General features: G+C 37.8%; 1 protein-coding gene across 3 annotated transcripts in view; it reads left to right on the top strand.

Annotated features, from left to right (window-relative positions):
- VCAN (versican) overlaps positions 1 to 24007 on the top strand; it is a 110505-nt gene that overhangs the window by 78383 nt on the left and 8115 nt on the right. For all 3 annotated transcript variants that reach the window (XM_037530075.2, XM_037530077.2, XM_037530076.2), the window contains 2 exons: positions 4002 to 4160; positions 5371 to 5453. In XM_037530075.2, the coding sequence (XP_037385972.1) occupies positions 4002 to 4160; positions 5371 to 5453 (242 nt within the window). The remainder of the gene's footprint in view (positions 1 to 4001; positions 4161 to 5370; positions 5454 to 24007) is intronic.

Genomic DNA, 24007 nt, shown 5'->3' on the forward strand with positions numbered 1-24007 from the left:
ATGTGATTGGTTGGCATTATATTTCTATATGTCAAGAAATTGGGACTCAAAGAGGAAAAGTGATGGTTCAGAGTGATACAGCTAGTAGTGGACCGATGTGACCTTTTAAAACCCAGTTTTTTTTCAAAATCAGTTCTAGAGTAACTCTTAAAGATAGGCATTTTATTTACATGTATAACTGATGGATTCACTAGTGAAAGATCATCGCAAGGGACTTTTAGGCCAGTTACATTTTCTCTCTCTTCAAAAAACTATTAAAAAGAAAACATTTTAATTTTTTCTTTTATTTCTGGTGCCATCAAAATTTCATGTACATTTATTTTTATCTTAAAGCACTTTTAACTTCCATCCACATTATTTGTCGAGAAACGGATATCCCAGTCTGTTTACCAGTTGCAGCTGTGCGCCTGTGATTTATTGCCAGCACATTGCAAGATTTTTTTCTCCTCTCTTCAGGTTGCCTAAGAACAAATGTTTTCTTCATTAACAGCAGCATTGTTGTCTAAACAGCCTTCTCTCCAAATTTCAGTGATGACTGCGTCATTGTTTTTTCAGCTGACCTTTTCTGTTCTCTAACTTCCCACCTCCCAGTAACTCGGGAGCAAGGGACACATTTTGATGGAATGATAACAGATAAAACATCTAGATGGGGGCATAGAACACTGAAGAAACAGTTATATGCACACATTGCCCCCAGTCTCTGAGACAGCTTGCCAGCAAGAAGTGTCTGAGTGTAGACTATTTCTAAAGTTTGACAATTGTATGTCAGTAGTGTTGAAAACATTGCTAATCTAGCATAAAAAGAGTAGAATTTTTTTGTGAGATTAAGAGTAATAGTTTCAGTCTTTTCTGGTCTTGAATAGGAGTTGTACCCTCCTTCCTGCCCCTCTTCCCCTCCCCCACCTCCCCCCAGCCACACACACACACACACACACAGAGCTGCCTGGGCCTGCCATCACAAACAGCAAAACCAAATCTGGGATTTTGTCATGTAATCTAGGCACCATGGTTTTAAAACATAAGACATTTCCATACATCAGATGATTTTTAAGAAAATATCATCCCAAAGGTTAGCTTTAAATAAATGAAATGCTATGTTATTATCTTTAGGTAAGATTGGAAAAATAAAGACTACTTCTTCTATCTTTTACCAGAACACATCCTAGAAGATGCTGTTTGATGCATAATCTTTCATTATATGTTTATGGAATTTATGAATAGTGAAAATTAAGTGAATCTGCATGGAAATTTGGCTTTTTTGTTAAAATTTAAAGTCACTCTGTTATTTGCACATGTATTAATAGTCATTGGGAATCTATGGCTTAGAAAATGAGGATAGTAAATTGTACAGATAGTAAGTTGTCATTGTTTTTTTTTGAGATTTATTTATTTATGCATGCAAGAGCTGGGGTATAGGCCAGAAATGCGGGTGAGTGAGAGGGTTCACCAGAGACAGAGCGGGCAGATTGCCCCAAATACAATGCTGAGGGGAGCAGAGGGCGAGCCAGGAGAGGTCTGCTGTGCCATGTGGATAGGTCCCTGGCCAGGGATTGAACTCATGCTGCAGAGGCTGTGGAAGGCTTCATAGTGTGGTGCTTAACCTCTTGCGCCACCAGGGAGGCCCTGTCATTGTTTGGTTTTAACAGAAACCCTGCCCCAGGTTTTTAGACCCATATTCTGCTAGGAATCTATGCACTCACTAACTGACTTAGGCACTGTAGCACGATGTGATCATGACATCTAAAAATTTTGATCACTTGGGATTTTTGTGTAAGAAGAAAAATTCTTAATGATAATCTGTTTTAAAAGAAAACCAAACTAAACCCCATTTGTGATAATAGAAGAAAAAGGTATAGGGAAGAATTTTTTCTAGTATTACTCAGTAAGTTAGAGATCCTCTAGGATTTTAAACTGAGTATCTTAAAGTAAATGATAATTTCTAAGGCTAAGGAGGGCTGTGTTGTTATAATATCACATTGCTGATTTTAACAGTGAGGGTGTGTTAAAAAATTTTGCAATTCTCGCCCTCTATAACCTAATGCCTTCATATATAAAGCTCTTTTCCTCCCCAGACTCCCTAATTCACCTCTAAATTTTGCCATGTGAACTTCCCAATAGAAAATTGCAACATCCAAGTAGCTGAAATATGATTCATTCTTGGGTGCTGAGTGTTAGTTTTATACCAAATCATCTAGCTATGTCTTGGGTCCTTTCCTTTGAGATTTGGTGATCTCCAAACAACACGATAATAAAACTCTAAACTTCCAGTGCACATTAGTAAAACCAATTAGTCATCTCGCTGTAACTAAACAACAGCCTGATAGACTAAACTGAAATAAAGACTGCTCTAGCGATAAGCTGCGTCTGTTGTATGACTGTGGGCTAAATCACCAAAGTCAGGAAAAAATGGAATCTCTGAATGCATGCTGTCCCACAATTATAGAAAAAGGAGTGATGAGAGAGAGAGTCAAGAGATAATTTGACTTTCAACTTAGCCATCATGTCAGAAATATAAAACTTGCATTTAGGGCCTCCCTGGTGGCACAGGGGGTTTAGCACCGCACTATGAAGCAATCCACAGCCTCTGCAGCATGAGTTCGATCCCTGGCCGGCCAGGGAGAAACCCACATGGCGCGGCAGACCTCTCCTGTCTTGCCTGCTGCTCCCTTCAGCAGTGCATTTCAGTCAGTCTACCTGTTCTGTTCCCCACTCTGTCTCTGGTGTATCCTCTCACCACACCCCACCCCCATCTCTGGCCTGTACCCCAGCTCTTATTTGCATAAATAAATAAATCTTGAAAAAAAATTTGCATTTATCCAGTACATAAGTACTATTTCTTCTAGTACAGTTTTGTTTTCTTCACTGATAAATAAAATTATGGGAGGGAATAAAATCAGGAATAGTTGTTTGCTAAGCTGGAAAGAATTCTAAGAACATTCAATAGTGATTTTATGTGTAATAGCTGATTTTAGATGTGATCAGCTCAATCTATTTGGGAGATTAATTTTATGAATGTCAAGATTATTTCTATTGGCCATTATTTAATACTATAGTTTAACCCCACCCCGTGTGTGTGTGTGTCTGAAAGAAAATGACCAATTATAATACAGCGTTAGGGGCAAGACTGCTTTCTTGTAAAAGTACAATAAACTGGAGATCAAGAATCAACTGAATATGATGGCAGAGTAAATTTAGATAGAGTTGAAAGATATTTTCATCCTAGTAGGATACTAGTTATAGTGTGCTTGTTATGAAAGAGCAATGTACATGATATATGTATCCTCACACAAATGTACAGATATGCAAATGGTTTGCTGAAATGAGGTGTCCTAAATTAAGGAATTTTGGTTATTTCATTATGAATAAAGTTAAAATCCTCATGCATTTGCACTGGGAATTATCTATATTCCTTTTCCTTTGGGAAAAAGGCACACTTTCTAAGATGTATACCAGAAACTGTCTACCAGTGTAGAATTTTTTCTCTCTTTTTAAATCTTACCTGACAAGAGCCTGTGGCAACTCAGCTATCTCCACAGGAAGTTGAAAAGGACTCCTTCCAGAGCCTTTGAAGTCCATGTGCAAACAGAACATTCATGATCCTATTAGCCAGAATTCTTATCTTATCATTTGAATGATTCTCTTTAGAAAATTTGTGATGATGAGGAATTAGCCTGAATGGCTTCCCACATTAAGTCAAGAGATTGACTGAAACCTTAGAGGTTTGACTGGCCTCTCTTCCATTTTTCTCTTCTACTCAAGCTGGCTTTAATCAAGGAATTTACAGTTAGATACTGCCTTTCAACCCAAAAGATATATAGCCACCCACATTGCAGCAATCAGTTGGGCTCTTTTTATCATAATCTCTTGGTCATTGTGACCAAATTCTATGAAGCAGTTACTTCAGGGACACTGCATTGATATTGTCTCTATTAACACTCCAATTTGGTGAGCCAAATTTGAATAACGTTGATGAATTTAATGAATCTCTTGTTTCTTCTCAGACACGGAGACTTGTGACTATGGCTGGCACAAATTCCAAGGGCAGTGCTACAAATACTTTGCCCATCGCCGTACTTGGGACGCAGCTGAACGGGAATGCCGCCTGCAGGGTGCCCATCTCACCAGCATTCTGTCTCATGAAGAACAAATGTTTGTGAATCGTATGTACCAAATACACATGGTTTTTTGAAGGTTTCATTCCTTCTCACCTTCTTAATTTTCTCACTATCTAACTGCAAAGAAATAACTTTTCCAGCTATAAATTCCTCTTCTGTCCATTACTTGGAATCATTCCTCCTGTGTGAGTTCCCGCCCAACTTGGGGAGCTTTCAGCTAGAACCTAAGCCAGCAGTAATAGGTGAAACCTTGCTATAGGTTGAATTGTAAGAAATTGCTATTTGATCTTTTTTTTCTTGGATCAAATTACAAAATGGTTACTACTTCTTATGTTTCAATCTAATTGTTCTCATGATTACTTTCTTCATCTTTATTTTAAATATGGACATGTGTTGTTTAATAAGAAATTGCATTCAATTATTTTTGTCCTGCTAATTAAAATTTAATTGTTAAGAGTACCCTAAGCTTATCCTCTGTGCAGAATTATTCTCTTGCAAATTTCTAATTATTTTAAGCCATAGGAAGTGGAATTTTTATTAGGGACGTGAATAACTGGATACTGAAAGCAATGAAACTTAATCCTCAACTGGTGTAATTACTCAAACTATATCCCAAAGGGGAACACAGCAAGCTTTTATGTAAAAAATTTTTCCTCATGAAACGTTGCTTGATGCTTTATTAGATAGGTTCTCATGATATCTGCTTTATTTTAGAAGTTGTTGATTAACTTGTAATCTGGATATTCATTTAACTTTTTTTGCTCAGTATCCTTGCCAGTGACTCATCTCATAGTAATAGTAATTATTTTGAGGGTGATATTTTGCAGAACAGTTTGGTCTAGGTGTTTACTGCTTAAAATGCTTTGAGAAGCAGCATGTGAGGCTAGCATGGGTAAGATCTGTCACATTCTATTGGGCCACTGAATTTTTGCCAAGAGCACAGATAATCAAAGAACAAATGGAAAGTTTCAATCATGAGTGAAGATGGAAAAAAATACTTAATTAGGTGAACTGCTAGGAAATTTTTGTCTATGTCTGATAAAATTTCACAATATTTGCAAATAAGCATTTTGATTTAAAGCACATTGGGCAGAAGAACCAAAGATAGTTAGACTTTGAGAGATTTTTATGAGCAACTAAACAAAAATCCAGTCAGGAAAGAGGATGTATGATTCACTCTGAAAATAATTTTCTTTGACACTGTATTTTAGTGGGAAAGGTAATAAAACTATGTTTGCTGTTTCCCATCCCTTAGGTGTGGGCCATGATTACCAGTGGATAGGCCTCAATGACAAGATGTTTGAGCATGACTTCCGTTGGACTGATGGCAGCTCCCTGGTAAGTTTCTAAGGAAAGTGATACCAATTCTAAGAACTAGGTACTGTGTACTGACTGCATGTTACAGAGGCACATAGACTGGAGACCAGGAAAGTGACTTGTTAGGGTCATTCAGTGAAATAGAGGGAAATTAGAATAGACTTCCATGAGAACTAATCCAGCTACCAGTGTTCCTGCAACTTAGACTCACTTTAAAAGAGGAAGATATCAGATTTCCATTCAAATGGAAAAGTGCGTAATCTACTGAATTACCTCAGGTTTGTCTTTCAGATGATGATGTTTGTTTTTTATTGCTTCAAAGAAAAAAAGAAATATAAGAGAAAATTGCTTTAAAACATACTCCCTTATATAATTGCACTGGAAATTTACTCTAAGACATGGCTCATTTTTATCCAAGTAAAAGTGATCATTTTATCCACCTGAAAAAGTTTGTTGAGTTATGGTCTTGTGCCTTTCTACCATTCAAACTCTGTTGATACTTATCTAGTTTTCAGCTTTTTCTGTAGAAAGGAGTGACTTGGAATACTGGTCACAACTTGAGTGGGTTGGATAAAACTTTTTTTTTTTTTGGTCAGGATAGGTCAAACTGGAACTACTACTAGCAAATATATGCATCTATTTCTTTAGAAATTGGCTGTTCTCCTGGTTCTAGGCACTGACAGTGTTTTAGGGTCTCCTAGGGGTGTAATTAAACAACTGGTGCCTAGGCTTCAGGCCAGAGTCATTAAAGCTAAATGTCCAAGTATCTTAGGTGATTCTAAAGTGCAAATTTGGGATCCACTGGGCTAGATGTTAAGTGTAAATTAAATTCTAAACTAGACAAACAAGGGTAAAAATGGGACTTTTTTTTAAGCTCTTTTTGAGTGTGAATTACAAGGTGCTTGAATTTTATAACTAACAGCCACTCATCTAGATTTAATGAATTTGGCAAAATATAAAGTTCATCCTAGATTGATGCCAATGTAATCTCTGCCTTTCGAACTTCTGCTGTGTTCAAGAAACATTCCTGTGTTCTTCCCAACCTAATTCCTTTTCTGTGTCAGTCTTTATACTAAGTGTTTGCATTTGCTTATTCCCCATAATAATCTTTTAGAGAACCATTAGATATTTTACATTAGATATTTTACAGGAAGGGAAGGTCAGTTAGGCCAAGCTACCTGCCCAGAGTCACAATACTAGTGAGGGGTGGATCAGTATTTGAACTGAGACCTGTCTCCAAAACTACAGACTTTCTTCTAGCTGGTACCCCTCCATGATTTTAAGAAGAGTATCCCTTAGGTATTTTGCCATTTGCAACCTCAAAATACAGCCTGGTTTGTCCTTTCTTTTTACTTACACCTTATATATAATCATTTGTCATTTGAGTGTACAAAGTAGTTTCTTTGACAAGATGCAGGATAATAGGGAAAGTGGATTGTCCATAAATGATTATCTTTATGGCATATATATATATATATATATATATATATATATATATCGCACCCATTGTATGATTAGTCTTTTTGTCCACATGTCCTGACTGGATGGTGCATCTGCAATTTATGCCTTTGTATGTTTTCATTTTGCTGAAATGTGCAGTTATTTCTGGAGAATAATTTTGGTCAGTTAGGTTAAAGGTGCTGGTGTGTTGAGAGTCCTTTTATATTAATTGTAACTGAAGAAAGACATTTTTGTTTTTATTAATTTATAAGGGAACATAAACATTAAAAGTACTTTTTATATTATAGATAGTTAAAGCTTCTTATAAAAATTTTGTATTTTATAGAGTATAGATAGCCATTTAATGAGTTTTCCATTGTTCAATGCATACTTCCTTCCTTTGGGATAAATTGGGTTGCTAGGATAGCCCCTATTAAGTCTTCCCTCTACAAACTTACCCATAAAAATGGCCAAGTGAAAAGTACAAGACCTGTGAGCTCCTGACTGTGTTACAGAAGCTAGAATGTTAAGGAGTTGGCCTATTTCTGTTGGTACTTCCTGGTACCTTACCCTGACCACAGCTTATCTCAAGGTATACCTGTTGGCTGGGTGCCTGCGTGCTCTGGACCGAGCATGGAATAGCTGCATTTGACCAGGGCAGGGTTTATGTAAAGTCTGACATTTTTTTGTAGACAGGACCACGTCCCAGACAGTTTCCAGTCTGTCTTTGGTTGCTGTAGAATTGATTCATAGTGTTTCTCTGTTACTAGATTTTTCTCCTGGTTTTTCCATTAGCAGCAGTACAACTCTTCAAGGAGTGTTTCTATTGCCTGCTTTTTGTTTCTCACGGAGGCTAGAATAAAGCCCTATACTCCCTGTGAGCTTGCTTAATAACACAGATTATTGGCTTGTCTGTGGTAGCTATGTGGGGTCTGTAAAGTATCTTAAGGAATTTATCCTCCCTGTCAGGGGCTATTCAGGTGAACTTGACTCATCAGATGTCATTATTCCACTATGCAAAGGAAGCCATCTCAACAATTTTGCTTTTTATTTTGTGTCCATTAATTTTTAATGGGGGTGAAAAGTACTATGAAAAAAAAATAACCTAATTACTGTTATTTTTAAATATTTATTTATTTATGCATACAAGAACTGGGGTGAAAGCCAGAGGTGTGTGGGGGTGGGGTGGGGTGAGGGGATTCACCAGAGACAGAGTGGGGAACAGAACACACAGACTGACTGAAATACACTGCTGAGGGGAGCAGTGGGGGAGGCAGGAGAGGTCTGCTGAGCCATGTGGGTTGCTCCCTGGCCTGCTGGGGATCAAATTTGTGAACTCGTGCTGCAGTGGCTGGCGATAGCTTGATAGCGCTGTGTTTAACTCCTGCGCCACCAGGGAGGCCCACCATTTTCATAGTCTAGACTATCCTGAACAAGAGAAATAAGTGAGCAGTGCACTTTGGCCAAAAAAGAAATCTTGACCTTCCTCAGAGGGATAGAAATAACTAACTGCACAATGAAAAAGAATCTTACTCTTAATTAATCCACACTTTTAACTGAACCTTAGTGTTAGGAAAAGAGCATCAAGTGAGGACCTTAGCTTGAGGAGGTGGCAAGTGAATTACATAAACAAGCAAAAAAAAAAAAAAATGACACAAGTAAATCCAGAAAAGATCTCTGGCAGACCCTTGGTTTCTTAATTCACTCTTTGTATAAAATAAAGTGTGCTAAGGAGTGGCCTTTAACTTTGAACATTTTGGAACAGAAAAGACCATCTGCCCAACAGCCTGTCTCAATCCCGACTGATCTTTGGCCCATTTGCCTGCTTGTCTAACCACTCTTTCCTCCATCCTTCCTTTCCAAGACAGCCTAGGTGTCTCTTAAAGGCTTTGTAGTTCTTTCTACAGGCATCATCCCCTTAACAGGTTCCATATGTGTTCAGGCTTGTGAATAAAATAGTTCTCCTTTGTTTCACTGTTTACTCCAAGTGCCTTGCTTTTGAAACTATTCCTCACAGTAAACTTTTCATGCGGGAAAACGATATCTGCTTACACTTGGAAGTGGTGTTAACTTGACAGCCTGCAACTTGAAGGACTTTGTTTATGTTTTAGAGTGACTTTGCCCTTCCCCTGCACCCCATTTTGTGTTGGGAAGATTTATTAGAGATTATCCTTCTTGGGAGGTAGGACAGTATTAAAGCAAAAAGAACCTTTGATATTTAACATATATTATCTTTCATTATTCAGTCTTACAATTTGGTAAAACAAACATGTTCATATCAGGTCTCAATTTCAATAATTTATTTTATTGAAATGATTAAGCTTGGCTTCCAGTAAACTTGCCTTATAATTATATCATATTTGACAATTGCTTTATAGCTGGACTAATGCAATTAATGTTCTTATGCTAAATAAATGATGTTATTTGGTCAAGTTATCTAAATTGCTCTTGTTCTTCAGATTCTGATTGGTTCATTTCATGTTATTGAACTCTGCAATATCACCATGTCTAAATATATTTATACATATCTAAATATATAGATCTACATACATATAATATCATTACTAAAATGATATCATTAATAAATATCTATTAGATTGTAAAATATTTATATTACTTATATGGAGTGCTTACCTAAAAAATTTCACAAGCGTATACCCATGAATAAAAAAGGTTCTAGCCTTACCCTCGCAATTTGTATTAAGGTTATTTTCTCTTAACATATTTCAGTTTTTGCTTTGTCATTTGATTTTCTAACTAGTCACATTTCCTTTTGTCACTTGGTTTTCTACTAAACAGTTATTCTTTAATGGGATTATTGATCTCTACTACTGAAATGCCCCACGTGTTTTATTAGAAGTCCTGACAAATAACTTCAATAATGAATTATTTTGTTTGTCACCAGGTAATGTCTTCAAAGACACTAAGTTAAACAATCAATCCAAGTTAAACACACACTAAAGCTAGCAAACTTAAACAAACATTTCTTATCTAACTTCTCTACTATTAGCTGACTTTTAAGTTCTTTCTTTAACCTATTGTTAAATGAATGACTAGTCTGAAGTGTCAACCATCCAGTCTGTTTTTCAGTGCCCACAACCCTCCTCTCCTTTGCTTTGTACTCTTGTTACTCCCTTCTTAACATTCTTCAATGACTTCATTTTGCCTTTATTATAAAGTTCTCATAACTAGTGTTGTTTGCCAAGTCCAGCAGTTTCATTTGTCTCTTCCTTAACAATGTCATCTCAGTGGGCCTCTCTGGTATTACAAGGGGTTAAAGCACCTCACTATGAAGCAATCCACAGCCTGGGCAGCATGAGGTCAATCCCCGGCTGGCCAGAGAGCAACACACATGGCGAAGTAGACATCTCTTGTCTCATCTGTTGCTCCCCTCAGCAGTGTATTTCAGTGAGTCTCCTGTTCTCTTCCCACTTTGTCTCTGCCCCCTGCATCTCTGGCCTGCACCCGCTCTTGTACGCATAAATAAATAAATCTTTAAAACAAACAAACAATGTCATCTCAAAATTCGCAGTTTCTGGAACAAGCCATGATATCTCACTTGTGTTTTTTGTTTTTTAAGATTTATTTATTTATGCATACAAGAACTGGGGTACAGGCCAAAGATGTGGGGGGTGAGAGGATTCACCAGAGACAGAGTGGGGAATAGAACAGGTGGATTGACAGAAATACACTGCTTATGGGAGAAGCAGGTGAGTCAGGAGAGGCCTGCTGCACCATGTGGGTAGCTCCCTGCCCAGGAATTGAATTCATGTTGCAGTGGCTGCGGGTTGCTTCATAGTGCTGCGTCTTAACTCTTTGTGCCATGATACCTCACTTGTGGACCTTTGTATATACTTGCCTTAGCACTTGGAATATTCTTACTTCTTGCCTTAATTTTATTTAGTTAACATTTGTTCAAATACTTTGCTTAGTCAAGAGTCTACTTCCAGAAAGTCTTCCTAGCTGGAGGTGACTAAGAGGACTTCCTCTTAGTTCCCACAGTCCTCTGTGGCCTCCTCTCATCCTACCTTAGACCCTAATGGGGCTCATTTCCTGACACTGAACTTTCTGGGGCAGGGATTAATGTTCCCTCTAATTTTTCATCACCTCTCAGAGTGGTTGACAAACACTGAGAAATAATAAGCATTTTTTGGAATGGTAATCAATATCCACATGTTGCTCAAACACCTCCCTTTGTTTCTTATCTTTTGAATCCTGAAATGACCAGTTGAGTCTTTTGGCTGAATCTTTTATTTATCTACATTCAAATTTTATTTTATTATTTCTTTTAAAGATTTATTTATTTATTTATACAAGCACTGGGTACAGTCATAAGCGTGGGAGGATGAGAGAATTCACCAGAGCCAGAGCGGGGAGCAGAACAGGCAGACGAGGAAGTACACTGCTGAGGGGAGCAGTGGGTATGGCAGGAGAGGTTTGCGTGCCATGTGGGACCCCCGCCGGCTGCCAGGGATTGAACCGGCACTGTAGAGGCTGTGGGCAGCTTCGCAGCCCAGCGCTCAACTGCTGTACCACCGGGGAGGCCCTACATTCAAATTTTATTTAAAGTTGTTCCAGAATGAAAAATATTAAAGAAGTAATAGGTGGATTTTCAAATATGGTGAAAAGAATAAAATTGTTATTCAGAAGCCGAAGTATATAGCTGTGCATAATGCATCTTATAAGTTATTAACCCAGAAGCTTTTACCAGAAATGATGAAACTTAGTCCATAGCTGTGCCAAAAATACATTAGTGATAAACTAAGGGAAAAAACATGGAAAGCAAATGTCAACCTCTGCCTTCCCCCATAGGTTTGAGTTTATCAGGACAGAATTTCCGTGAAGATTTAGGAAACCAACAATTATTCAAAACTGAAGGAGGATTATTTTTTAAAATAAACACATATTCTATTAATATATTTCTTTTTTTTTAAATATACTCATTTTTTTTTAAGATTTATTTATTTACTTATACAAGCACTGGGTACAGTCAGAAGCGTGGGAGGGTGAGAGAATTCACCAGAGCCAGAGCGGGTAGCAGAGCAGGCAGAAGGACCGAAGTACACTGCTGAGGGGAGCAGCGGGCGGCAGGAGAGGTCTGCGCACCATGTGGGACCCTCCTCCGGTGGTTGGGGAGCAGCTGGGAATTGAACCAGCGCTGCAGAGGCTGCGGGCAGCTTCGCAACCCAGCACTCAACCGCTGCGCCACCGGGAAGGCCCCTATTAATATATTTCTTGAAGAAAATTGACTTAAAAAAAATTCAAGGGCCTCCCCAGTGGTGCAGCGGTTGAGCTCTGGGATGCGAACCTGCCTGCAGCCTCTGCAGCACCGGTTCTATCCCCGGCTGCTGGTGAGGGTCCCACATGGCGCGCAGACCTCTCCTGTCTCGCCCACTGCTCCCCTCAGCATTATATTTCATCAGTCTGCCTGTTCTGCTCCCCGCTCTGGCTCTGGTGAATTCTCTCACCCTTCCGGGCTTCTGACTGTACCCAGTGTTTATATAAATAAATAAATACATCTTAAAAAACAAAAAACAAAACAAAACAAAAAAACCAATGTCCCAATCCAAAAATTAGAGCAACAAGCAAAAGAAATCCCGCTCCTGTTATTAGCTTGTTTTTTATAGATTGCTTGATCAAGGATGAATTGGTTGCCTAAGTTTTGGCAAAGCTTCCTTTATTCAACCAGTATTCAAGTCTGTTCTTTCTGACACAGAAGAAACCAGGTATGAGGGCACTCATTGGAATCATTTCTGTTTATCTAGATACTTCCTAGCAAAAATCATTTTCACAGCTTTCTTTTCAACTACATACTATGGTGGGTGACCATGAATCGTATAGTTAGGAAGACATTAGAAGCTGGTAGGTACTTTAATCTTACTGCTTTTATAATATATCCTTCCCATCAATGGTTTAAAAATCAATCTGTGGACTGGGGACCTCCCTGGTGGAGCAAGGGGTTAAGTCTCAGCACTGTGAAGCTGTTGGCAGCCACTGCAGCACGAGCTTGATCCCCAGCCAAGGAGCTGACCCACATGACACAGCAGACCTCTCCTGTCTCTCCCACTGCTCCCCTCAGCAGTGTATTCGTTCCGTCTGCCTGTTGTGCTCGCCTCTGTCTCTGGTGAATCCTCTCATCCTCCTGCACCTCTAGTCTGTACCCCAGTTCTTGTGTGCATAAATTAATCAATCTTTAAAAAAAAATAAATCTGTGGACAAGAGAGATTTAAAGCTGTTACCAGAGAGGTGGTCTCTTCTCTCTGACCCCCCAGGAATAAATTCTCATCAGAGGAATTCTCCGCAGACTTTAATACCCTTTTTATCTCCCCCATTTGCTCATCACCTTTGGGAATCAGATGCTCCTGTAGATCAAACACAGTTACCTCAAAGGAAAGTATTACCTTCAGTAATATTGTCTAGAGGTTGAGGATTAAACAGAATTGAAAATCTAGTTCTATTTTTAATGTGTTGAGGAGTTTTTAAGAAAGTTTGATGAGTTTAGCAAAACAACCCACAAAAACCAATTTTTTTCTTATACATTTTAAATAACATTTCTACTTCTCTTTCACATTTTTACCTCACTTGTCTCTTACTTTGTTCTCAATTCATGTCAACCCTTGCAAGGCTACTAGCTTGTCAGCTTCCCGGGAAGAGGTCATGGCCTCCTTCTTCTCACACTCCAGGCTACTTTTTGGAGAAGAGAGAGAGACATTGTCTCCTCTGCACTTGTCTAAATCTAGTCAGAAAGTTTTCAAACAAGTTATTAAGTCTCATATGCATAAATGTCTTATTTTGTAGCTCTAATCATCTCATCTTGACCTTGATAGTATGATACACATTATAAAAGAATAATAGCCTGGTGTACTTAAAAAAAAAAGTCTTACTTAAAAAATATTTCTAGAAGATAAGTGAATGTTGAGCTTTATTTTTCATTTTGCTGAGCATGGTCCAGCATTGGCAACCTGGCTCAGCTAGAATTTGGGACACCACTAGCCAACCCCCCCTCCACACACACCCTTAGAGCTAATTCAATGAGAAGAGTCAGATTGGTTGTGGATTTGACTTTAAATCCAGAGGCCGCTTTTCTTCTTTCATAAATATACACATCAGTCTGTCAAGCAAAGTATGTGAGAAAAAGCAGCTTTGAAAAGGTAGAAACAACAAAGAAATAGCTCTTAACCCAGGAAGAGACACTTAAAAGGGTTAGAGAAAAGGAACAATAAATTGCAGGCCATAAACCCTTATTCTTTTTTTCTGCAGCAATGTGTCACTATTACCCTTTATAAACACAAAGGTTCCTATCCTCCTCCTTCTCCCAGATGTCTTGGACATTGAAAAGAGAATCAGGATTATTAACTAATTCCTTGTGTTTTCCAAACTAGTTTGTAGATTTCTGCTCAGTTGAAAGCATTGTACGTGATTTGGCAGAAAGCAAAATGCAAAACAAAGCCTCCACCTAAAAACTTAGGTTCTACTTTTTCTACCTGAAAATCTTAGAAAACTTCTATGAAGTATTTGCAGATGGATGTGTGTCTGCTGTGGTGTGCTTTTAGCTCCATGTGGAATGCCACTCCTCTGTGAACAAGTCACACTGCATATCAACATTAATTTAATTAGGTTAAACCTCACAGGCTTCATTATGTGAGCCCAAAAGCCAAGAAAAACATATGCTATTTCCTCATCTTTGAACACATTACTCATGAGTGGAAGAATTCTCAGGTTTTTTTTTTTTTTCCCCTGCAAAAGACCACTGAGCCCTTAATGAAAACTTTTACTTTTGTAGCAGTTCAGTTTGATTTGAAACCAAGAACTAGCTCTTCTGATTCTGCATGTGAAATATAATGAGTCACGGTATAACTTTAGAGCACAAATACTCATCTCTACCTTGCTTCACTTGAGTGCAGGTAACTAGTGACAGATCAAACAGCTGTATAAACAGCATTTACCCATCACTGGAGAATCAACTGATAATTGATAAGATTAAAAAAAAAAGGAAAACTTACCCACACATTAGTTCCTTTTCACAGATGCTTTTCCAACCGTGCTGTAAAACTTTAAAACATACAGATATTTAAAACTAATTGCTAATTAGTTTAAGGCAATGCATGGAAAGACCAAAAAAAAAATGTTGAATGGGTTTGGCAGTTTCACTTTGCATTTGGATCCTTAGCGCTTCCTGACTGCAGACTTGTGCAAACAAGCTCGGGTAAAGGAACCCACTGGCACCATTCACCGTAGGGATTAAATGCAAGTGGTTCTGTGGGGCTCTGCCTGGGGCCCAGTCTCCAAGTGGTCTCACAGTGGGAGTAACTCACATCCTTCGGAAAATGCCCTTGATAATTACTGCTTTGTAGGGCAGTGAGCTCACGCTATTACACAAGATTAGTGCTGTATGCAAAAGCTGGCAGATTGTCTGTCCTGCAAGGAGATTTGCCAGCTATGAAAATAATGGGCATATTGCCACTTTCACAACTATCAGGAGACCCCAAGTTAGTTTTTCTTCCCTTCAGCATATTCATGTTTGTAGGATCCAGACTCCAGGCTGCCAGCCTCGGTAGTGACACCAAAACAAACGTCTCTTTCTCCTTTAAAACAAAGCTGCTCTTTTCCTTTCGGTAGTCGGTCAACAAATGACCCTGTTCAACTAAAAGACAACAGCAAACTCTACCCCCGCTTAAAACATAAATAAATGAGGACCGAGACCAGATTAACCTTAAGCAAGCTCAAGGATCACAAGTGAGTATATCTCTACCTTGCTGGGAGGTCCTTTGCCCTGAACAATTAAAAAAAAAAAAAGTTAAAATGTATCCCCCACAGACTGCAAACAAATGCCTATTGTGTACCACAGCCATCTAGGGGCAAAAAGCCATATTAAAGGTACCAAATGTTTTGATTTCTGTAATAAGTGGTCCTTATAGCATTTCAGATAATCGCTTGACCTGTTTATGACAGACTGGGGGGTAACCCAGAGAGGTTATTCCGAGCCCGTCGTTTGGTGAAAAGGTGCTTTCTTTTAAGTGTGTGTTTCCAATGGGTAAGTTGTCTTCTGGGGAAAGTATTTTCTATTGGGAGTTTGCTTTGGTGGTTATCTTACTTACTCTTGGAATCAATTGCATTTGGAGGATTTTATTTGTAGCTGTGGAGAACAGCGGTGTCACTTACCAGTCCGAGGTGATAAAAGAGTTTGCACACAGAAAAGTTAGTTTTTGGTACTGGTGTCATGTTTTTATAGTTAATCTAGATAAGTTTGGCCTAAAAACAAACTAAATGTGAATCACACTGCAGGTGTTCATGTGTGTGCATAGGTGTTTATGATCTGCCCTGTTCTAAGGATTTTAGGTAGAGACTGGCTTTGCTTTTCATGCAATTTTACCATTGATGTAAACAATCTGATAATTTTAAAAGACCAAATGGAGAAAAATAATAAACTATTGTAGATGAATATTTTAGTCAGATAGAAAATTCATTTTAGCTACAATGACCTATACCAGTGCAGAATGGACTGGTTAGCTGAGGTTAGCTGAGGTCCACTTTCTAGCCAAGTGTCTCATATTTTCCCTCACAGAAGTGAGAATACACAGCACGGATAATCCTTTAATCTTCTTTTGCCACATGGAATAAGTAATCATGATTTTCTTTTTATATCCTTAATTCCGTTTTGTTAACTTAGTTAATCGTAATGTAATGATGGATGGATATCACCACCTAGTGACTGTATTGTGTTTTGCATTTTAAAACTTCACATTCCCAGAAATCCACTTACATCTACGCAAAATTAATAGTCTCTGAGTTAATTTCCTCTAACTTTAAGTTTAAAAATTCTAGTAGAATGCATTACATTGTGAACCTGAAGGTAAATGTGAAATAAGATGATTTTTCACAACCTCACATGTGTGAAGCTGACTCAAAAAGTCATACGCTTATTAATATCCTAGCTGAGGCAAACCAGTTTCCCTATAGCTTCACTTTCACTTTATGCACAGTAATAGAAGCCAGTGGAAAGTTTTCCTGGCTACTTCCCATGGTATGTGAATGCAGAGGAGTTTATTGGTGTTCTTATGAAAATGTTTTACAGAGGATTAAATTAGCAATATTTGTGGGGAGGCAGAGGTAGGTGGAGAGTAGTCGGTGAACCGTTCATGGAAAAACATTTCCAATTAGAGCTTGAAGCTTTAGTAAATTCTCTCAACAATAACAATAATATATTATGTCATAGAATGGCTTCACTGGACAAATGTCAAAATGGTTTTTATCAATGGAATGTGTGTAATTGTTTAAATGTGTTTGACAAAATCTTTAATAGTTCCAAAACAGAGCCTTTAGTTGGCCATTTAAGATGATCTAATTTATAGAGAATTTCCTATTAAATTGAATAAAAGGTGAGTCCATTAAATGAGAAATTATAGCTAAATATGTGGATTGGTAGAAGATAGAAAGGTAACTAGCTTGAGTAGGTGCTTGGCAGCTGCAGATCCAATAATTGCAGCTTCTATTATACATGAAAGACCCTGCAGAGCCAGAATATGAAATAATTTGTACTTTTTGCTCAAGCACACATTTGAACTATGCCCAATGGTTGGCTAGTGTGTAAGCATTATTCTATCTACTACCAAGGCTGTATTGGACAGCTCAGTTTCCCATTTCCAGGCATCTATTGTGGTCTCCTCTGCTGACCATTTAACCATTTTGATGCTTCTGTATTGTAGGAGATGGTGTGTGAATAGGGGCATCCTTAGTGCCAAGAAGTGCTGTATTTGCTTCTCTCTCTCTCTTTCTGTAAAACTAAAATGTATGAGTCAAAAAAAGATGAACTTCACTTTTATCTAGTACCTGTGAAAATTCTTTTTTTCTTTTCAGTGACGAGAAAAGAAACTAAGAGTCTCAACAGATTATCTAACTCCTTAGAAAACTAGTTAGTACCTATTGATTATTTTTTCTGGCTAACCCGGTTAAAAACTCATAAAATGTCAATGAAAAGAATTTGAAATAGCACAAATATTATAGAGAAGGGCTGGTTGTTGATCAAGTTTTGATAAGACAGGTTTCTTTAAAAATTTCTTAGTTTTAAGATGATGATAAACAGATTTTAAAAAATCTTTAATGTTGTGGAAATTCTTTCTTTAAGAGAGGCTGAAGCATGACCTCATTCAAGGTTTTGATTTTTGAATTGACATTCTCCTTAAAGACATTTGGAAAAACCTTGATGTGAAAAAATAAATATTATTTTTGAATGTTGCCTGGTGGGATGAGTAATCATTCTGTGGTTCAAGGACATTCCTTGCTCCAGTCTTTCATTTTCACCACCCAGCTTTCACGTATTTCCTCATAAATTGATTTGCTCATATATATTCTCTGAAGCACCAGCTGGGATGTGACTGTCACAGTTATAACTGAATAATGCTGGATAATCTTATTTCCTTCTTTTAACTGAAGGCAATGTTCAAAGCTGAACCCAACCAAATTCTTTTTTTAAAAGCAAGACAAAAACTTCTGGTTTATTTCTATATTTGATGTTTGTGAAATAATGCTTCTCTTACCTTAGGGGAAAAGCCAGTTAATCCATCTTTGCTTAAGGAAAGATCAGTTAGTTACATTGCATTTTTATCAGTTTGTTTTGTTCATATTTCTGATGGTAGTTATCTGCTGAGATTTTCGAACCATCTATCATGGCTGTGTGTTGTGTATTTTAAAGAGGAAAGCTTGTCTTCTCTTTCAACATGGCAATTGGGACTAGACATTATATAGTCAGAGACTCACCTTGAAAGGATATAAACCTTGTCTGAGTTAAGGAGATTGCTGATAACTCTCAAAAGCAGAGTCCCTACCTCCCTACTCCAAACTCACACACTTGCCCCCCAGTATGTTGATTGAATCAAGTTGGAGATTTACAAAGAGCTGGGAAGGAAAGAATAGCACTTCAGCCATCCCAAATAAGAAAATTAGTCAATTTCCTCTCAGATCTGTGGAACTGTGGTCACTCTCTGAGGGTGAAGAATGTTGGCAGCAGGGAAATCCTGTGATCTCCAGCAGAACTGCAGGATAATTTTCTCCTTTTATGTTAATATGACACAGAGATACTTTCTTTACAATGAAATATAGATTATTTAGAACAAAATAAAATCTTAGTATTTATAAAGTTTGATAGATTTTGATGAATAGCTTTATTTTTCTGAGTTTCCTTTCTCAATATTAGAATTGGTTCAAAATGAGTTTTCTGGTTTGTGGAGACAATTTTCATGTACACAGCTTTTGGATATATGCCAGGATTTTTAAAATCATTTTATACTTTTGGCAGCTGACTTGCTTGAATGCAATTGAGGAAAAAAGAAAGAGAAAACAATAACTGAAAAGTCACTAAATCCAATTTAATTGAAATAGTTGTTTTTGGGCACTTAAAAAAATTTTTTTAAAGATTTATTTATTTATGCATACAAGACTGGGGTGCAGTACAGAGGTGGGGGGGAGGGGTGACAGGATTCACCAGGGACAGAGCGGGAAACAGTATAGGCAGATTGGCAGTACAGGCAGATACACTGGAAACAGTATAGGCAGATACACTGCTGAGGGGAACAGCCGGTGAGACAGGAGTGGTCTGCTGTTCCGTGTGTGTTGCTCCCTGGCCGAGGATCGAACTCATGCTGCAGTATCTGTGACAGCTTCATAGGTTGCGTCTTAACCCCTTGTGCCACCAGGGACGCCCTGGGACACTTTTTTAAAAACAGATACAGAGAGGCAGTCATTGAATAATCTCTAGAATAAAGTTAGTATCATTTAATGCACAGTATTAAGCAGTTTAATATTAGGTGTAAAATAATTACTCAATAAAATACAAGTTTGTTGTAAAGCCTCGCAGATTTTGTATCTGACTTGGCTTTCCTCTACATAAACTATTTGTACTCTATGTCGTTATTTTTCCTCTTATCCCAAGAGGATGAACATATGAAGTAATTTAGAATTTTCCTTTTAAGGGTAGGAGTGATCCAATTCTTGACTTGGGGAGCTGGGACAACAAGAGTTTGGGGTTTGGGATGGGAAAAAGGAGTTCCTGAAACACAAAGATGTAGATGCACCATTAACATTTATTTTTTTATCAACTGTGTTAAAATGAATTTTCCCCAAACAATGCTGGCGTTTTGGAATAATTCTTAGTTTGCACATCTGATTCTGGAAGACAGTTGATCTAGGCTTGGTCACACCAGATGCTTGCTTATGATCCCAAATGAGTACAAGAGAATCCAAATAAGAGTGAAGAGTTTTTCTCTGTTCATCCCAATCATCTGATTTTTGTAGGTATGAAATTCTGTAGGTATGAGATGAATGTTAGAAAGGCTCCTTTGCATTCATCCATTTCCCGAGGAGAATTTTCTTCCTAACATCCAACTTTAGGGGGAAAGTACATTATTAAACCTAAAATCAAGATTTATTTTTCGTGCGCTTTCTCCCTACAAGTGATATTAGCAAAGCTGTGCAGAATTCAAGTGGAAACAAAGAAAGTTGTTCAGAAAACTGGGGTTTCCTTTGCTAAGTCAGTCTGGCAATAAAGTGGAGCAAAATCAAAGCATTCTAGCCAAAATAAATCTGCACAATGAAACTATCAGATATGAGGTAATAGTGTGACATGCCTGTGGGTATCAGACATTCTTGTAAAAACTACAGACCTAAAATTCGGTCCTGCACCATTAAGCCACAACTCTGCCAAGCAGCAACACAGAACACACATTTTAAATTTCTGTTGCAAACCAAATTTAATTCGCACCAAAAAGCAATTAAATCTTTTACCAGAGGTTTCAGTCTGGGCACTTTAAGCCTTTGAGAATCACTGCAGTGGCGTGGAATCCAACCCCTCTTTCAGTGTGAACATGAGATGGCTATTGTTCAGATCAGGAGGAAATGTCAGTTGTAAAGTACATAGCTGTCAAGTGACTTTGGTAATTTGAGGTGCTGCTTGTTGAGGTTAGATGGAAAGAAGTTAGCTCATACCAGAGGAGGAGGGTGGGAGTGAGGGACAATGTGGGATGGGGACACAATGGACTATGTGGAGGATTATGGGTGTGATCGGTAACATATCAAGAGGTGTTGAACCTGGACCTCTGAATCATACACCGTGTTGTAAATCAACATTACCTTGATTAAAAAAAAAAAAAAAAACAACTAGCAAACAAAAAAGGGTTTGACAAGAAATCACTAAATCCTTTCTGATAACTGTTTACATCCATCCTCTTACAGACGTCATTCTATTATTTAGAACAAGAATTTGTGCGCACTTAGGCAAGCTGGAAGGCATTAAGAATTTAGAATGAAATATCTGTCGGTCTCATATCACTGAGATAGCTTTTACAATATTTTCCTGAATTTCCTTTTGGTCTTTCACACACACACACACACACACAGATTTATGGTTGCATCTAAGAGTATATATTAAATTTGGGTCATTGTGCATTTTCAGTATTTTCCTTTTTGCTTTTATCTCTGTTATTTCCCATTTCCTTACATGTTCTTTAAAGATGAGCAATATAATGGTTATATGGTATTCCATTTGCTGGCTATGCCATCATTCATTGACTATATCCACTCTATAGATTGTTTCTCTTCTTCCTTTTTCTGATTTTTTTAAGCATATAATTTTAGAAGCAGAGTTATGAGGTCCAAGGGTAGGAACTTTTGAGACTCTTGATATGTATTGCCAGTGGTATATCAGAATGGTTATTTATTCCACTGACTATATGATTGCCTCTCTCACCTGCCATTTGCTAGAAACAAGTTACATCTGTGATTAGGGGTGGGTGTGGGCAGGAAAGAATGCAAAACACCCTGTTCATTATTTCTAAATATCGAATTATTTCTAAATATCAAATTTAGAAATATTTTTATCAAATAATATTTATAAATATATCAAATATATTAAATATATGATATATAACATTATTTGATATATAGATATATCAAACAATATTTATAAATATTTATATCAAATTTATAAATATCAAATTATTTATAAAACAATACCAGTGTGTGCCAAGCATAGTTCCTGACACTGCGGATATAGCATTAAACAAAATTACCCCACATTCCTGTCCTACTGAGCTATGTTCTACTGGGGAGAAAAAAATATTTGTCACTTATATAAGATATTAGAAAGTCGTGTTATGAAAATAAAAATAAAGCATGGAAGGAAGATGGCTGCATGGGTAGGACTCAGAAGGGGGAACATTGGAGAGTTTACATGTATTATTGGGATGTTGGAAAGTTTCCCCCTTTGAGAACATTTACTGGTCTCCTACAAGACATTAGTTAGAAAGCATTAAGCTACAAAATCCAAATTAAGTATTTGAGGAACCCTGGAATCGCTTCATTGAGAACCAGTATGTGTATATACAACATCAAGTTTCCCACTAAAATTTCCATTTCATCCATTACTACAGTTGCCCCCTTTGTCCTGATTTACCCCCCTCCCCCCTTCCTTTCTGGTAATCACTAATTATGCTGAGTGAAATAAGCCAGATGGAGAAAGACAAACACTGTATGATCTCACTCCTGTGTGGTGTATGGAGAAAACAAACAAACAGAGGAAATAAATGAATTTCTTTTTTTTTTTTTTTTTAATCTTAAATTTTATTTTATATTCCCCCATACAATTGCAAACGCCCCATTCTGACCCCAATCCTTCCCCTCCCGCCCCCCACCCCCCCCAAAAAGTCTCTGGTTCATAGTTTTTTGTTGATTTTGATTTTCACTTTCTTATATTCATTTTCCTGGTCCCTTATTTAAGTTTTCTAGATTCCTGCTATGAGTGAGACCATCCGGTATTTTTCTTTTTCGTTTTGGCTTATTCGCTGAGCATGATCCCTTCCAGCGCCATCCATGTTGCTGCAAATTGCATGTGTTTATCTTTTTTGAATGCTGAGTAATATTCCATGGTATATATGTACCACATCTTCTTGATCCAGTCATCTATTTTTGGGCATTTGGGTGTTTCCAAAGCTTAGCTATTGTAAACAGTGCTGCTATAAACATAGGGGTGCAGGTGCTCTTTGAATGATGTTTCTGTGTCCTTTGGGTAAATACCTAGGAGTGAATTGCTGGATCATATGGAAGCCTATGTTTAGTAGGTCCAGAAATCTCCACACAGCTCTCCATAGTGGTTGGACCAGTTTGCACTCCCACCAACAGTGCAGAAGAGTTCCTTTTTCTCCACACCCTCGCCAACATTTGTTGTTGCTAGTTTTTTAATATGTGCCATTCTCACTGGTGTGAGATGGTATCTCATGGTAGTTTTGATTTGCATTTCCTGATGACAAGTGATGTTGAACATTTTTTCATATGCCTGTTGGCCATTGCATTTCCTCTTCAGAGAAGTTTCTTTTTAGCTCTTCTGCCCATTTTTTGACTGGATTATTTTCTTTGTTGTTGCTGAGTCTCATCAGCTCTTTGCAGATTTTTGTGATCAGTCCTTTATCATTAGTGTTGGGTGCAAAAATGTTCTCCCAGTTGGTGGGGTTTCTCTTTGTTTTGTTATTGTCTCTTTTGCTGTGCAGAAGCTCTTTAATTTGATGTAGTCCCAGCTGTTTATCTTTCTCTTCACTATCACTGCTTTGGGTGATGTGTCTGTAAAGATGTCTTTGATGTGCAAATCCCGTAGTGTTTCACCTATATTTCCTTCTATGTATTTTATGGTTTCAGGTCTTATGTCTAGTTCTTTAATCCATTTTGAGTTGATTTTTGTGTATGGTGTGGAGGTAGTGGTCAAGCTTCATTCTTTTGCATGTAGCGACCCAGTTTTCCCAGCACCATTTGAAATAAATGAATTTCTATTCTTAGGATTATTATCCAACTTTAATTCATCTGTTAAAGACAATTATATAACAACAGGTTGAATTTGACTTGTATAGCTCTGTTTTGTTGTTCTGTTACCTATTACCTATTAAAGGGGAGCGGAGGTGAAGGAAAACTTGGTGGGTCGTGGTGAGAGATGATAAGGGGAGGAAAATAAGCAAAGAAAAGGAAGATAGAGAATTAAGTAGAAATCCAGGTCATAGCAAATGACAGTGGCTGGCTGCAGGGATACCAGTTAGTCAGCAGACTTTGATGAGTATGGTCCTCTGAGCATCTTCCCTAGGGTCACTGGGTAAAAGTGG

Source organism: Talpa occidentalis, unplaced genomic scaffold (genome assembly GCF_014898055.3).
Source record: "Talpa occidentalis isolate TD23 unplaced genomic scaffold, MPIMG_talOcc4v2.1 talOcc4.6, whole genome shotgun sequence".
NCBI lineage: Eukaryota > Metazoa > Chordata > Mammalia > Eulipotyphla > Talpidae > Talpa > Talpa occidentalis.